Here is a 15768-nt window from a genome sequence, read left to right as displayed (position 1 = left end):
TGATGGCCCGGTCCTGGTCCTCCAGGTTCTGGTCCAGATCTCTGAGTTGGCGCCTGCAGCATCTCTTCCTTCCTCCGGGTTATTTTTAGATTCTGGTTCCGATGGGATCCGATCTCTTCCTGTCATCTTCCTCTCTGCTTGGCTTCCTCCTCTTCCTCCTTTCTCCAGAGACGAAGAGGAGGAAGAAGAGGGCGGCCAAGTCAGCAAAGTTCAGCCTGCAGTCCAACAGAACTAGACAGATTCTGGTGCCGCTCACCCAGAGGTTCTGGACACCTCAGAGACAGATCTGGAACCGTCTCCCCGGTTCTGATCAGAACCCGAAGTTCTGCTGATTTGGGTCTCCAGCCTACTTCCTGTTGCCAGCTAGTTCTGATGACAATAGAACCAGACAGGTTCTGGTTCAGATAACGACAAGCCAAACCTAAAAACAATACGGATTTACTGGATGTTTGATCAGGACCGCTCCAGAACCAGCAGGTTCCATCCAGACCAGTCCCGGTAAGAAAACCAGCCTGACCAGAACCAGCCGGACCGGAACCAGCCTTACCTGTGAGGTGGGAACCGGCCTCAGCATCTCGAGCTGATCCTCTGCTTCCACCTGCTGGACAAACACTGGAACTACAGCCAGGACGATGCCACAGGACAATAAATGTTTAAATGTAAATACAGATCTATTCATAAACCAGAACGTCCTGGAAGGACCTGGAGTCTGACATGAGTCACATGATGTTTCCATCAGTGTTTCTGGTTCCAGTCAGAAACTCTCAGAAACTCTGACTGGAACCAGAGTCAGAAACTCTCTGGTTTATTAGAAACCTGACTGCAGCATTTATTCTCCTTCCGGTTATTAATGAAGCTGATAAAGACACGCCACTCTTTTCAGATGTTTATTCTGCTGCTGCGCCGCAACAGAACCAGTCAGGGTTACAATCGGATCAGGACACAGAGAGGAAATTGTTAAAGCTGTGATCGTTTCAGAGGACCAATCAGAGTGGCCCCTGCAGGAAAACTGAACAATCAGAGTGGAGCTATGCACACAGCTGATTGGCTGGGAAATGTCAATGTCAACTCCCAGCTATTCAGCTTGGGATCCAGAACCAGGTCTGGACCCATGCTGAGGTTCTATGGTATCAACAATCGCCTGAAGCTTTCCATCCAATCAGCTGAAAGGTCCGCTCTGGTTCAGTTTCGTTCTAAACAGCTGGTTCTGATGGAGAAGTTCTGGTTCCCTAAAGTCCAGAACCCTCGGAGTCCGGGCCTTAAAGTTCAGGTTCTTCTAGTCCGAGTCCATTTGACAACCCAGAGAAGTTCTGGTTCCAGAATCAAGAGTCCACAGTTCTGATGTGAGTAGGTCCAGTTCTGTTTATTGTCTGAGGTTCAAGTTCTGGGTCTGTCTGAGCAGAACCAGAGCCCCAGGATGTAGGAGTCCAAACCAGGTGAACAGAACCTGATGGTACCGATACCAAAACAACTGAAACCAGTCCAGCTCAGAAGATGAGAAGAACCGCACAGAATCCCGGCCAAGTTACCCAGAGCTGGACTGCAGGGTTCTGGGAAACTCAGGACTGGCATCCTGGGTTCTGGGTTGGTTCTGTGGGATTCTGGACTGGTTCTGTTGGGTCCTGGGCTGGTTCTGTTGGGTCCTGGGCAGGTACCATTGGGTCCTGGGCTGGTACCGTTGGGTTCTGGAGTGGTTTCAGGTGATCTGGACTGAGGTTGCGGGTCTCAGCGATGAGCCGTTTAACGCCAACCATCCATTGGCTGACCTCGGTCACATGGTCGACCATAAGAGAGCGATGAGCTTCATCAGCAGAGTCCCAGTGACCGGCCTGCAGCTCTAGGACACACAGGTGGATACACAGGTGGACAGGTGAGATATGAGGTGGGGCAATCAGGTGAGACAGGCATGAAACAGACAGGTGGGACAGGTTACCTTGGGACAGGACGTCCATGCGTCTGGTTACAGGTAGGCTGAGTTTACCTGACCTCCAGCTGTCCTCCAGGAGGCGGAGTCTCTTAGCGACCTCGTTACACACCTGAGCCTGCAGACAAGTGATGCATTAGTGTGTGTCCCTGCTGGCCAGGTGCAGTACTGCGGGCCTCAAGCGCCCCCTGCTGGTGAAAACTCACCCTCACGGAGCTCCTGCAGGCCTCCAGGGCTCTGTTCAGCACTGACATCACAGTCTCCAGGTCAGGTTCTGATTGGCTGCCATCAGCCTCTCCCTGCTTTCTCATTGGTCCTGTTTGGGCAGTGGGTGTTGCCTCAGGTGGATGTCCAGCTGGAGGACATTAAAGCTGTCACTCAGGTGCTTTGAACAGGTGCAGTGAGACAGTTCTGACTATTACCTGGCAGAGGAGGCGGAGCCACTCTACACATGGGCGGGGCCATGAGGTTGGAGGAGGGAGGGGCTGGGGATGGAGCACCTGGACCTGGAGACCAATCAGATTCAGATGTTTCAAATCAGATGACAAGTGAGGTGAAGTCAGTGTTCAGGTGAGTCAGATTACCTGAGCTCGCTGCTGGAACGGCTCTCCTGCTCAAGGGGTTCCTCTGAGGTCCGCGGGCCGTCTGCAGCCCGTAGGAAAACTGAGGGGGGTCGTTCCAGCCCCGCTCCTGGTTACCTTGGAAACAAAAATGTATATAAACACAGTTCAGCAAAAATCCTGATTATGACCAACATAGAGAGATGCTCTGAAACTGAACGTCTTGGTGGGGAAAATAATCTCTAATAAACATTTATTTTACTGAAAAGAGTCCAGAGACTCCCTGCTGACTAAATAAATAAATAAATAATAACGAGGTTTGGATTACCACCTGCAGATGTCATTAGCTCTGATCAATAATCCAATCTAACAACAGCTTTAATCCAGCAGGACAGAAATTTATGATCAATAATCAAACATCACAACAAAGATCAAGTTTATGAATCATCAGCGTTTCAGCACTCATACTTTGAGCTGGCTGACATTAGATGAACTATTAATGACCCGAATTCATCGCGTCACACAGGCCTGTCATCGCCGCCAAAATGAATCCACTTAAACTCAGAGATTATTATGGTATGGATCAGATTAGTTTGAATCCAGAGGTTTTTAAGTGAAGTTCCAGTCTGTGACTGTTAGTAGGCGCCTAACAACTCCCCGACCGTTTTAATCCCCGCAGTGGGACTCTGGTAATATTCTCCCGGACTGCACGGATCCTCTGGAGGAAACTCACCGGGTTTCACGTACATGTCCTCCATGTTGGGGCCTGGAATCAGCTGATTCTTCCCAGGGAGGCTGAGCGAAGCTAGCGGCTAGGCTAACCGGAAGAGCTTAGCCGCTAGCTAAGCTAAAAGCGTCAAATAAACTTCGATTAAACTCTGGATTTAATTAAAGGCTATTTCTTGTCTAACTCACCCAAACTAAACACAAAGTCTGGTGTTGTTGTTGCAATGAATAACCTAATAAGTTCGATAACTGCAGTCACCATATCCGGTCAGAATGTCAAAAATAAAATCTTCTGATGTCACCTATTTTTAATTTATTTTGACTCTTCGATTTCTCCTGTCTTATCTTTTCTTTAAAGTCATATTTATGAACATTTAAATGTTCAAATGTGCCATAGAATCAGCTCCTGACTGAAGGATTTTTAGGTTAACATCAGTTACAGGTAGTTAATTGTGTCTATTGTAGATTTTATCTTTTTATCTTCAAGTTTTCCCACTGACAGAAAACTGAAGCATCAAAACCTTAGTATATTACAGGTGAAGTAAAATAATATTGCTACATGTTTGCGTTTTAATGCTTTTGAAGTCATAAAACTCACAGCTAGCTAATATAAAGTGAATATAAATTATTTTTGAAGGATGATTATTTCTATCTGTTTTCTGCTCCTATTTTTCACGCAGGGCAGTTAATGCCTCCAGGTGTCTGTGAGTATGTGGGGTCCATCTTGGAGAGGTCACCCGTCCAGTGCAGCAGCAGCTGACCTAACATGCATATTTCTGGACTGTGAGAGGAAACCGGAGTACCCAGAGAATGTCCACATGGAGAACAAGCCTGACCGCTGACTGAAATTCGAACTGTGTCATCAAAATTAATCCAGAATCAAAATGTTCAGTTTGATTCTGTTTGAAGTCCTTCAGAGAACTTATCGTTACATTTACTTTGAAGAGGTGAATAATTCTACTTCCTGTTGCAAAGGCTTACTTTAAGTACTGCCAGTTCCTTAAGAATGTCCGGGACGTGGCAACCGTGACACGCCTATTGAAACAGTGTGACGTCAGCACACCGTCAGGTGGATTTACAGTGACTATTTTACGGACCCTTTTTTATTATTTGTTTTGGTTTTTCTATCCAATAAAATTCATGCATAGATATTGCTTTACATCGCTTGACTGCATTACCTGATCAGGGTGTCCAAAGTGTGGTCACGGGGGCATTTGCGGTCCCCAAACTTATTATGTGTGGCCCCTGCAATCATGCAAATTCTTCCCCACAGCATAGTTGTCAACACCATCACAGACACATTAAAGTCTTCCTACAGTAGAAAACATTGGCCACAGAAGCAATTTGTTTTTTAATGCCTTTTGTTTTCAAGCTCCACATCTTTCCTGTGACTTTTACTCAAAAACGGACTTTGCTGCATCCAAATCTGCTTTTAATTTTTTTTTTTATTAAAGTTGGCTAAATTCTGCAAGTGTTCTCTAATAGATCCTGAATTTATTGTTCAGAATTAATTCAATTCTGTTCTCTTTTTTTTCCTATTGATGCCTAGAAAATTATCAAAATTACTTTTTGTGAGGCAAACCCAGATCTTTAATCATTTACACATTCCTTACCAACAACAAAGCTATTAATTTAATTAAAGTGTTGCATGATTAGATTATTGTTGAATACATAAGATTACATTTTTCTGGCTCTGGCTCATCTACCTGACGATTTTGGTCCATGTGACCAAAAGTTTGGACACCTATGACCTAAATCTAAAGGTTACATATTGAAAAAATGAAAATAAAATGTCTCAATATGGACAGATTTGTAGGAATAACAAACTAAACAACTAAACAGATTTTTTTTCTTCATTTTGTTTGGATTAACATTGAGGCTAAATGAAATATTTGGATTTATATGAGTCCATCAAAACCTCAAGGTTCTCCACTGCTGAGAGTCACAGCATCATCTTCATCGGTTCCACTGAGCGTGATGATGTATTTCCTGTTCCAGCTTCAGCCTCAGGATGAAGATGTTCCAACAGATTTTACTTTCAGCATCACTTGCTGTAGTGGAGTAATTTTTTACAGGGGACGGCGAGTGAGGCAGAGAGGGAGGGCAGTGATGACATCATCAGGAGGAGGAGGAGGAAAACAGCATCCTTCATCAGACGGAGAGGAGAGAGGCAAAGAGGAGGCAGAGAAAACGCCGGGACGGGGAACAAAACAAGGGAGGAGAAGAAACACTGATGGTGTCTGAGAGGGGGGTGGACGGCGGGACGAGAGACACCCACAGAGACAGGGGAACAGCGGGAGAGAGACAGATTGCAGCAGCCGTCCTCTGGGCCTGATCAGCTGACTGCAACTCACCAGGGAGGGTGGGAGCCATGATGGGCAAGGATTACATGCTGGCCATCATCATCGTCAACTATGATGGTGAGACACACATACACACACAGACACATTCAGGTTTCCATCCGATCAGAGGTCCTGGGCGTGGGACAGCATTATGAGGATAGTCCTCATAATGGACGTATAATCCTGATGCAGGTTGGGGTTTATGTTGGATGTTTCTGGGTGTAAATTCTCAGATGCTCAATGACGTTTTAGTTTCAATCCCAACTAGTGGCAGAGTTAAAGACAGAAAGTCCCGCAGCTCCTGAGTTCATCTGGTCAAACTGAGTTTAGTATCGGACAAAGATGAAGAAACAAAGCAGCTCATCAAAGACCAAGCTGTAGAACTAGAACTGATAAGAAACAAAGTGTCTGACTTGCATCAGTCTGGAAATGGTTCCAGAACCACCTGTGAGGTTCTGGACTCCAGAGAATCTCAGTCAGAACGAGGATTCACACCTGGAACCACAGTGAGCCTTCCCAGCAGGCCGACCCACCAGAACCACTCATCAACAACCCTTCAAGAAGCTCCAGAAGAACCAGAACTTGTGGAGCTCTGCAGGGCTCCTGACTGAAGCAGCTTTGGTAGTTTAGTAGTTTGCTGCTCTGATGCATGAATGTTTTCTCTGCTGGATTTATATTAACCAGTCACTCACATTACTCCCATCCCTGACCAGGTCCTACCTCTGGTTCTGGTTCTGATCCACTTTCTGCCCTCAACTAGAGCCTCCTTCAGCCTCATCTTCCTGCTGGTGATGAAACTCTGTAATCAGTTTCTGCATCTCTTCGTCATGTCTTTAACTACATATCAGCAGAAATTGAATAATGACTGGAAATCGATGGAAAGTTTTAATTATTTCTGACAACGTTTTAGAGATTCCTCCTCCTGAAATACAGCTGGAGTCCTCTCTGTCTCTTTGCTCTTCAGCAAAACCCCTCAGAGTCTGGAGGACCAGGAAGAGGAAGGAACTGTTTGTGAAGAAGAAGAGGGCGAGTCCTTTAGAGTGTTGTCCTGTTTTTGCTCCAGAGGACATGCAGCTGTCTGTCCCTGTCGGCTGGTTTGGACCTATCAGAACTGGATATCAGCACCCAGAGAGGCTGATGCTTTAAAACAATCTGGACCCTGAGACTCTGGGAGGATAGGGTTCTGGTTCTGTTCAGAACCCGGGCCTCCGTCCAGCAGCTCAGCGAGATGAAGGATGTCTAGTCTCTCTCAGCTGATTCAGCGGTTCGTGTGTCCGAGGGTTTATTAATTATTCACGGCTTCTTCAGTTTCATCTCTTCTTGCTCAGCAGTTTGACCCAATCAATGGCCCTGGTCCTGACACATGATGTTGGATCGGCAACATGATCTGGGTTCAGAGAGCCACTGCTGCAGGAGATCAGAACCACATAAAGACGGTTCTAAAGTGGGCCTTCTATTAGCTGAAGAACATTTCCAGGATCAGAGGACTAATGTCTCAGCATCAGAGAAACTCATCCAGGGGTTTCTCTTTAGTGGCATTGATTACTGCAGCAGTGTCTTAATAGATCTGACTAACAAATCAATGGTCGAGCTGCAGCTTGATCCAGAATGTTGTTGCTGGAGTTCTGACTAAAACCAGGAAGATAGAGCACATCTCCTAGTTCTACATCACCCAGTTCTATAGTCCTTCACTGAGAGAACAGACTTTAACATGCTTTGTTAAAAACTACTCAGTTAAGTGCGTTAAAGTAGAAATCCAGGTGAGCTGTGAAGCATGGACCATTAAAAACAGTGGAGGTAAAGGTGGAGCTGCAGTGATTGGAGGCTCCAACAGGACCTGCTTCAACTTTGGGCCGGTTCTGCTGTCCTGAGTGATAAACACGGTTCTGATGAGTCAGCAACGACCCTCAATGATCAAGGTGACCTTCATCTGCGGGAATGAAACTGCTGAGTCAACAAGGAGGACATAAAGAAGAGGAGGGTTAAGTTCCCTGCTTTGTCTTTATGCAGGCATGAGAATCAATATGTCATCTGATCACAGCAAAATATAAAAACAACGTGTGACCTGCTGACATGGACAGCTGATTGGACAGGAGCTCTTCAGCCCAGCAACTGACTGGACAGAACAAACTCTGATCAATAAGTTCTCTACTTCTGTTGAAAGTCTGAGTTCAAATCTTCTGAATGACAGTTTGACTTCAATTAAAACATAAAATTTTCACCAAACTGACAGATGGAAAGTTGACTTAAAACTCTTAGAGAAATTTATAATAAAAATTTGTTAAAATATGTTTTAAAAGCCTGCAATGACAGATAAAAAATAAACTTTCTTGATTAAAAGTGATAAATATGTGGTTTTCTCCTCAGACCCAAGTTAAGTTTATTCACACAGCACATTTCAGCAACAAGAAATTTCAGAGTGTGTTCACCATGAAACATCATTCAGTCACCAATTTTGAAACAATAAACATTACATTTTGTCAAATGCCATCATCAAATATGATGATCAATGTTCCAGTTACCAGAAATGAAAGGCAGCTATAAACAAGTGGTTTTGTTCTTTATTTAAAGGAGCTCAGTGTTTCAGCTGTCTTTCTGTTTTCTGGAAGTTTGTTCCAGATTAGTGGACCATAAACATTTATATTGGTGTTTTTTTCAATTTAATAATGGTTTAATTGTTATTCTTTGTCTCTGTGCTTTAATCTGTGAAAGAGGATCTGCTTATTTACAATCTTTCCCATAAATGCTGGATAGTTTCTGTTTTAAATGCAGGCAGAGATCATCAGGGATGTTTTTAACTGGCTCCATATGTGATGAGAATTTTATTCTAGCAGCTGATTTGTTTGTTTCCTGAAATAAAGCACAGAAACATTTAACACCTCAATGGTTCATTTTACTGCATATTTACTAATTCTATAATTATATTGTACATGTTTTTATTTTATATTTATTTTACAATAACTAGCAGATCAGAAGTGGTTGGCTATAGAGGCAGTTTGAATGGATCTGATAAAACTTCACTCCTGTGTTACCTGTGGGGAGCATTGCTGCCTCTAGGGAGCGTTGACAGAGACAGGTGTGTCTATTTGATGACAGCTATTTGTTTCCTTGCAGACAACATCTGGACAGACCAGAACCTCCTCCTGGACCCAGACCTTCCTTCTGGCTGGAGGACAATCAAAGACTCCACGGGGACCTACTACTGGCACGTTCCCACCGGTGCCACCCAGTGGCAGCACCCCCGCCTTACCGGGACACCAAAGCCTCTTGAGACACAGGTGAGACATGACTGGTTTTTCTCTTGTAGCTTCTCCGGTTGCACCAATGTGGCTCAGCCCACTCTTTTTTTGTGGTGTTTCAGCAGGAAGAGGCAGGAGACCAGAGCGCCACCAAAGAGACGGAAGGAGCCTCTGAGGAATGGTAACTCAGGATGAATGTCTGTCTGTTAGGTTCTCTGGGGGTCAAACAACTTCTGAGCAGTTGGTTCTGTACAGACAGATGTTCTGTTAGCCTCACACCTGGACCTCAGCAGGTCTGCTGGCCTAGTCAGGTCCTAGAAGTTGCGAGGTGGAGGCGATTTGGCCTTGTTTCTCCAGCAGTTTTTATGTCCACATTCCCATAAACCACCAGTTTTTGTCTTCATTCCCATAACCAGCAGCTCTAAAGTGTTTATGCTATAAACAAGCAGCTCTAAAGTGTTTATGCTAGTAAACCAGTAGCTCTAAGTGTTTATCCCAGTAAACCAGCAGTTTTATACAGATGTTGTCTTGACATCCTTTACTGTCCAGTCATCGTCAGAACCTCCACAGCTTATATGAACTTCTTTCTCCTCAGGTCTTCGTGGCAGGAGGAGTATCTCACTGACCATGACCCTGACTCAAAGGTAGCATAAAAACATCTTCTCTATGAAGGACTGTACTTTTGTTCCAATACTCTGACAATAACATGGAAGTGATGATGAAGGGCATGAGGCCAGAATAAGAGTTTAGCTCCTCCTCTGCATCAGGATTTAATCTGATGGTCTAATCTGTTCTAATCTCTCTCCACCGTAGTTTTGTGGAGCAGTAATCTGATGTCGCCTGCCTCTCTGCAGTGCTTCGCTGTTCGCTCCCTGGGTTGGCTGCAGGTGGAGGAGGAGGACCTGTCTCCGGGTCGCAGCAGCTTAGCTGTCAGTAACGTCATCCAGCAGCTGTCTCACTGCGGCAGCCCCGAGCAGAGAGACAGGTCTGGGGCCTGGGGCGAGGTGAGACGTGAGGGCTGCCCCTAGTGGCAGTGTGTGGAAACTGCACCTGTTTTTATCTGGGTTTTACTGTGAGTTTGATTTCTGTGCAAAGACAGCAGTTCTGCAGTTTGATATTGTTGGTCGTATTCACAGCACCTACATGAAAGAACTAAAAATGCCATTCCCCTGCGTAATGTTCTCCTGACCTGTTCTACTCACCAGCCACTAGGGGGCTCACTAAACTAATGTTACATTAACATCCATGGACGCTGATAAACCAGAACAGGTCAAGCTAACCGGAGTCAGCAGGAAGCTGCTTATGAGAGCATGTTCTGACCTGCAGGGTCGGGAGATGATGCTGGTTCTCAAGAAAGACACCTTGACCTTATTGGACCCATTAGACCACACACCCCTCCACTGTCAGCCAATCATCAACATCCGAGTGTGGGGCGTGGGCTGCAACAACGGCAGGTGAGTCGATCAGACCCGGGTTGCTCGAAACGCAAAACCTTCAGAATCGACTTCAATTACATTATCATGACTCTAGATCAGGGTTCTGCAGGTCCAAACCTCCAGCGGTACTCAAAGACCGGACCTGCAGAACCCTGGTCTAGATTCAACCTAAGCTGGGGCCAAGCTACATGACGTCTCTGCCAGTCCTGAACACTGGGAAAGTCTGGAGCAGTACGCAAAATCTGGACCAGTCCGTGCTAGTTTGGGTCAGTCGGCAAGGTGGGCGAGTTAGCGAGAGAAGGGAACCGTCCCTTGGTCTTGGTTAAACAGACATACTGGGCGACCCGGTTGGGTTGTGTGAACAGATCACCGACCCAACTGTAAACGTGTGTTGCTGACAGCCAATCAGAATGAGGCTGATGACAGGTGCCCTGAGTCGCCTTCAGTAAAAAACGTTGTGTGACGCTATGTGACATTACAAATGCACAGCGCTGGGCAGAATAATATTCAGCTTGTTAATTACAGTCATGCTGGGATAAAATCAGACTAAAACAGTAAATAATGAAGGAAATTATAAATAAAGCAAATTAATTTTTTAACAAAAAGTAAACATTTTATTTCACAGGTTTATTTCTGCGCAGTATTAAGTTATTTTTTTATTTGTGTGATCCAGACACGATATGATTGTTTGTTCAGACATACATAAAAACATGTTTATGATAAAACCAGCATTGAGAGTTGTTCTAAAACAGATTAATAGCCCAAACTCTCAACTTTAGCAGATCAGATCAGATCCATCAGATCTATATAAATCTGTGGGATAAACTTTACAAATTTAAAATAATGTCATTTTTATTTTTATTTCTTGCTTTTTTATTAATTTATGATGAGTGGAACTATTCAATTCAATTCACTTATTTATATTGTTCCAATTCACAATTGTGTCACTTGACAGAAAAGTATGTCAGTTTAATCACACATGGATTCCTATTGATTCTAGTCATCACACAGTGCATTAAGCTCAGCTAGTTATTCACAGTAGTTTGAAGTTTCTAAGGAATCGCAGCTGAGCATTGAACGTTCATTCCTCCTGGCGACAACTGGAAACTCAGCAGAACAGGAATATAACCCATCTGAATATCTGCTCTTAGTGCCCCCTGCTTGTGAGTTAGGCCCATCAGAAATTCAGCTGAGTTTCCAGAGAGTTTGATGCATTCAGATTGATTCATCTGGTCTGGTTCATCCTGAGTGCAGAAACTAAAGTCGAAACCAGTTATGTCGTCTGTCCCCAGCTTGGACAGTCCACTGTCAGACTCACCTGTAGCTGTAGGACGGGTCCGGCCTCTGAAGGGTGGTGTTCCCAGTCATTGTGCTAAGCTAAGCTGGACTCACTGCTGCTGCTTTGCTCCTGCATGCTGAGAAGTTCAAATCAAGCTCACCATTGTGTTTTGCGCTCTAACACTGTTGCTTTCTGTTTCTTTGCCACGCCCACCCCTATGTGTGCAGGGACAGGTAAACCCCTCCACACTCACAGCCGAACGTCAGGGTCATCCATGGACTTCCCCCTGTGTTACCTCCGCTCACCAGGTTTTCTGTGTGTGTGTTTGTGGTGCATTCAGGGACTTCGCCTTCGTGGCTGGCGATAAGGACAGCTGCGTCCTGAAGTGCCACGTGTTTCGCTGTAATGCTCCGGCCAAGGCCATCGCCTCAGCGCTGCACGAGATGTGCTCCAAGGTGAGACTCCAACACCTGAAGTACCCTACTAGTGAACTGATGAAGACCAAAGTCTGAAGAGCCGAGTCCAGCCTGGTGGTCTGGGTCAGAACCAGGACACTGACCAAGTGATTACCATCAGTCTGAGCAACTCCAGGGCAGCAGGAGCTCATCAGGTTTCTGCAACTGAGACATCAGCAATCACCACAACTGGAGAAAGGTCTGTTAGACCTGCTGGAGGAAGTTCTGGTTCTGTTGTACCTACTGGAGGAGGTTCTGGTTCTGTTGAACATACTGGAGGAGTTCCTGGTTCTGTTGGACCTATTGTTAGACACAGTGTTTGCCATCTTCTCACTGATCGTCATGGAAACATGGTTTCCTCCTGCTCTGTTCAGTTCTGACTGAACTCTTTCTTTCGTGCAGATGATGTCGGAGAAAGCTCTGATGAGACCATCCCGTTCTTTCACCATGGAGAGCATCTCACCTGAAGACCTGCCCAGACAAGGTGACTCACCTGCTCCTGGTCCACCAGGTACCAGGTACCGGTTCTTTAACCATGCCCTGTTGTTTCAGTGGAGTTCCTGGAGGCAGTGAGGCAGCAAGTCCAGAAGTTTGAGGTCCAGTACATCGGGAACCTGCCGGTGTCCAGAGCCATGGGTAGGACAGAGACTCACCTGTTCTCCACCAGGTGTTCTGTAGCTGTGCTTTAGTTCCCAGATCGATAAACCGACCAATTAGATAACCATCCCTGGGTCGTCAGCTCCCCAATATCCTAAAAATCTAGATCAGGATTAGCAGAGCCTGAGCCTGTGCTAATCCTGATCAATAGACCCAGTTCTGAATGAAGGGGGGTTTTGTAACCGACCCGCCGGACTGTCTGCTGTTCTGCAGGTATGGAGGTGTTGAACAGAGCCATTGAAAGCATCATGAACTCCACAGACCGCGACGACTGGGAGCCAACGGTGATCCACATCAGCGACAGGGTTCTGTCTCTGTGGAAGGGGGAGGTACCGTCCTCGCTGCTGGTGGAGCTCAGGTAATATGTCGCCTCACCTGTCTAACTGTTGCTGGTTGCCAGCAGGACGGAGACGAGCCACTCTGGGAATGCCAGGTGCGATTCCTCACCTTCCTTGGCGTCGGCCATGACAGCCACACTTTTGCAGTGATCGTGGACGCCGGGACGCAGCAATTTGAGTGTCATGTGTTCTGGTGTGAACCGGACGCAGGGATCATCTCTGAGGCTGTCCAGGCGGCGTGCATGGTGAGGATGAGGATGATTATGAGCTTTTACACAGAATCAGAACACCGCTAAAGAGTTTCACATTTCAGTATCTGTGAAATTTAGAAACAGACAGAAAAATATCATCACCCTTAGAGAGAAGCCTTCCTGTTTCCTCCTGCAGGAATTAGGGGCCATATCACAGTGATGGTACTACTGATATACTGCTGATAGTACCACTGATAGTACTGTTGACATATCAACGGTATTTTATTGAGTATTATTATCTGACTGATTGGAGGTTTAACAAACTGAGCTGTGAAGTTCCCATCCTCAGCGGTACTGTTTCTCACTACAGGGGGATCCCTCTCCCTCTGACTGCAAGCAAGCAAAGTAAGAAGTCATCAGGGTGCAACTCATGGCTATAGAGTTGTGAAAAAGTATTCACTCCCTTGAGATTTCTTCTGTTTTTGCTTTCTTATCTCACTGAAACATTTCAGATTATCACACAAAATTTTAATATCAGAGAAAGAAAACCTGAGGAAGCCCGAAAAGCAAACACAACCAGCCCCTTCAGGCTGGATGTGAATAGTAATCCCACCCTGAATCAGCTCTGGGATTGCCTGGGAGTCCCAGGCTGGGACACCCAACACTGTGTTTGTCATGTGTCATGTGTCATGTGTTTTGTAGCCATTGTGTTGTCGCCCCCTGCTGGTGGTTCATCTCATTGTTTCCTCCCATCAGCTCCAGTACCAGAAGTGTCTGGTGGCTCAGACTCCGCCTCCCAGAACCAAATCTTGGCGTGCAACTCCATCAAAGGTGAAACGAGCCAACTCCATGGACGGCGTCGCTTTCCCCCCGCTGACATCCCATCACCATGGAAACAGCAGCAGCAGCACCACATTGGTGCCGATGCCAAAGGGCAGCAGCAGCAATGTGAGGAAAGGGATGATGGCGTTCTTCGAGACATTCCGCAACAAACAAGCCGCCACCTCGTAGTGATGGCCGCTGGTCCGACCGGACTGCGATGACATCAGTGTCTGAACTGGCAACACCAAGGCGAGGCCCATCTGAGGAGCGGCTGGGTTCCTGTCTCACCTGTCGCTGCTACTGAACCGAACAGGAGGAACGTCTGCAGGTGTCTGACCAATCAGAGCGATCGATTCTTCCTCCGTTTTAGAACAAACCAACTTGTAGAAACTGAACCGACTCAGGATTTTCAGATGTTAGCTATCAATACCAAGTTACTCCTTCACAGAACAGCAGAGAACTGTTCTGATGAAGAGTGATGAAGGTCCAGGAGGATTTCTGCCTCTGATTTCCCTAAAATGTCCTTCAAAAGCAGAAAAGTAGAGTTAGAGCAGAAAGCTTCTTCCATCCCAGACAGCAGCTCCTCAGTCGGCTTCAGCTTCTTCTGGACGGAAACCTTGAGGCTGCAGTGAGTGCTGCTGACCACCAAGGGGCGCACATTAGTCTCACATTTCCTGGTTTCCCAGCTGAAGCCTCTGCAGGTTGAGGAGTTTTTAAGTTTCAGGAAGCAATAAGCTGCTGAGGCTCTTTATGTCTGGAAATGATGTAATGTATGAATGAATCTGAATAAAACAGAAAATCTTCATTCTGCTTCCTGCTGACTTGATTTATTGTTCTTTCATTTATCAGTTTATTTTAATTTGCAATATGGCTTTTTGTTTAAGTTGTATAACAATAACAATATAATACTTTCATTGCTTATTACAATGAAATGTAAAAATCAGCTGGTAACTTGGAGATTGTTTTAGTTCTGAGGATCCTGCGTCTCCCAGTTTGACATTGGTTCCCTACAGCTACAGGCGAACCTCGAGATTTGAGTTACTCAATGTGGCGAGCCAGCCTGGAGGATTTTATGCCTCAAACAACCTTTGTAAAGAGTTTACCAAGTACCCATTGTAACTTTGACCAGAGAAAAATATGGTTCCTATTATTGGCAGTAAGTATGGTGCAAATGCCTGGAGATTGATCATTTTGAAGGGCACACTCCATAGTGACACAGATGAAGATATTGTTGAGGTTGTATCATCGTACGTCAGTAAAATAGTAAGAGTCAAAACCTTAAAGTGATTGTTGAGTTTGAATCAGAAGAGTCTCTAAAGCTCATTAGCTTGTCCTTTGTGATGCAGTGAGAACCGAGTCTCAAAAAGAAGTTTGAGTTGAGGCTTTACCCTGAACCCAAAAGTTCCCTTAAAACTGCAGATGGAACGGTGCAGCTCAGACACTCAGGATGAGGAATATTATGAACATATGACATAATGGAAATAATGACAACTGATGTTTCAACATTCTTACATCTCTTTGTATATTTAATACCTTCTAAAAGGTTTTTATTTTAATAAGTACTATTAATCTGACAAACCTCATCAGGATGTACATTCTAAGTTACTGAGTAAGAATGCTTCGCATTCACATTTAAGTTTTGGCCATATTCTTAGCACAAAAAAGGCCTTCCTAGTTTGTCTCCAACCAGATCAGCAGCTGCTGCTGATCAGGGTTTCTCCTGTTTCTCCTTTCAGGGGAAACAGGAGAAAGCTTTTCAGGGTTTCTCCTGTTTCTCCTTCCAGGGGAAACAGGGTTTG

General features: G+C 45.4%; 2 protein-coding genes and 1 long non-coding RNA gene across 3 annotated transcripts; 2 read left to right on the top strand and 1 right to left on the bottom strand.

The window, feature by feature from the left end:
* Positions 1-873: 873 nt before the first annotated feature.
* On the bottom strand, positions 874-3465 carry sra1 (steroid receptor RNA activator 1). The gene is made up of 6 exons (XM_088012426.1): positions 3218-3465; positions 2509-2622; positions 2347-2430; positions 2131-2279; positions 1934-2042; positions 874-1837 (listed from the first exon to the last, which is right to left on the bottom strand). The coding sequence occupies exons 1-6, from the start codon at positions 3240-3242 to the stop codon at positions 1560-1562; spliced, it is 759 nt and encodes a 252-aa protein (XP_087868552.1). The 5' UTR covers positions 3243-3465; the 3' UTR covers positions 874-1559.
* LOC148155607 (uncharacterized) lies at positions 2410-4361 on the top strand. The gene is made up of 2 exons (XR_015765254.1): positions 2410-2494; positions 3891-4361. It is a non-coding gene; the product is annotated as an uncharacterized LOC148155607 (long non-coding RNA).
* A 1205-nt stretch (positions 4362-5566) lies between these two features.
* apbb3 (amyloid beta precursor protein binding family B member 3) lies at positions 5567-14774 on the top strand. The gene is made up of 12 exons (XM_014988423.2): positions 5567-5630; positions 8667-8830; positions 8914-8972; positions 9387-9435; positions 9646-9795; positions 10118-10245; positions 11847-11961; positions 12364-12445; positions 12514-12597; positions 12832-12947; positions 13022-13201; positions 13904-14774. Exons 1-12 carry the CDS (start codon positions 5582-5584, stop codon positions 14156-14158), a joined length of 1431 nt encoding a protein of 476 aa, XP_014843909.1. The 5' UTR covers positions 5567-5581; the 3' UTR covers positions 14159-14774.
* The last annotated feature ends 994 nt before the right edge of the window (positions 14775-15768 follow it).

This window comes from Poecilia mexicana, unplaced genomic scaffold (assembly GCF_051168715.1).
Source record: "Poecilia mexicana isolate PSO_F unplaced genomic scaffold, ASM5116871v1 scaffold_14, whole genome shotgun sequence".
In the NCBI taxonomy this organism is placed as follows: Eukaryota; Metazoa; Chordata; class Actinopteri; order Cyprinodontiformes; family Poeciliidae; genus Poecilia; species Poecilia mexicana.
The sequence above is the reverse complement of the archived record's forward strand: the minus strand, read 5'-3'. Positions and strand labels throughout refer to the sequence as shown.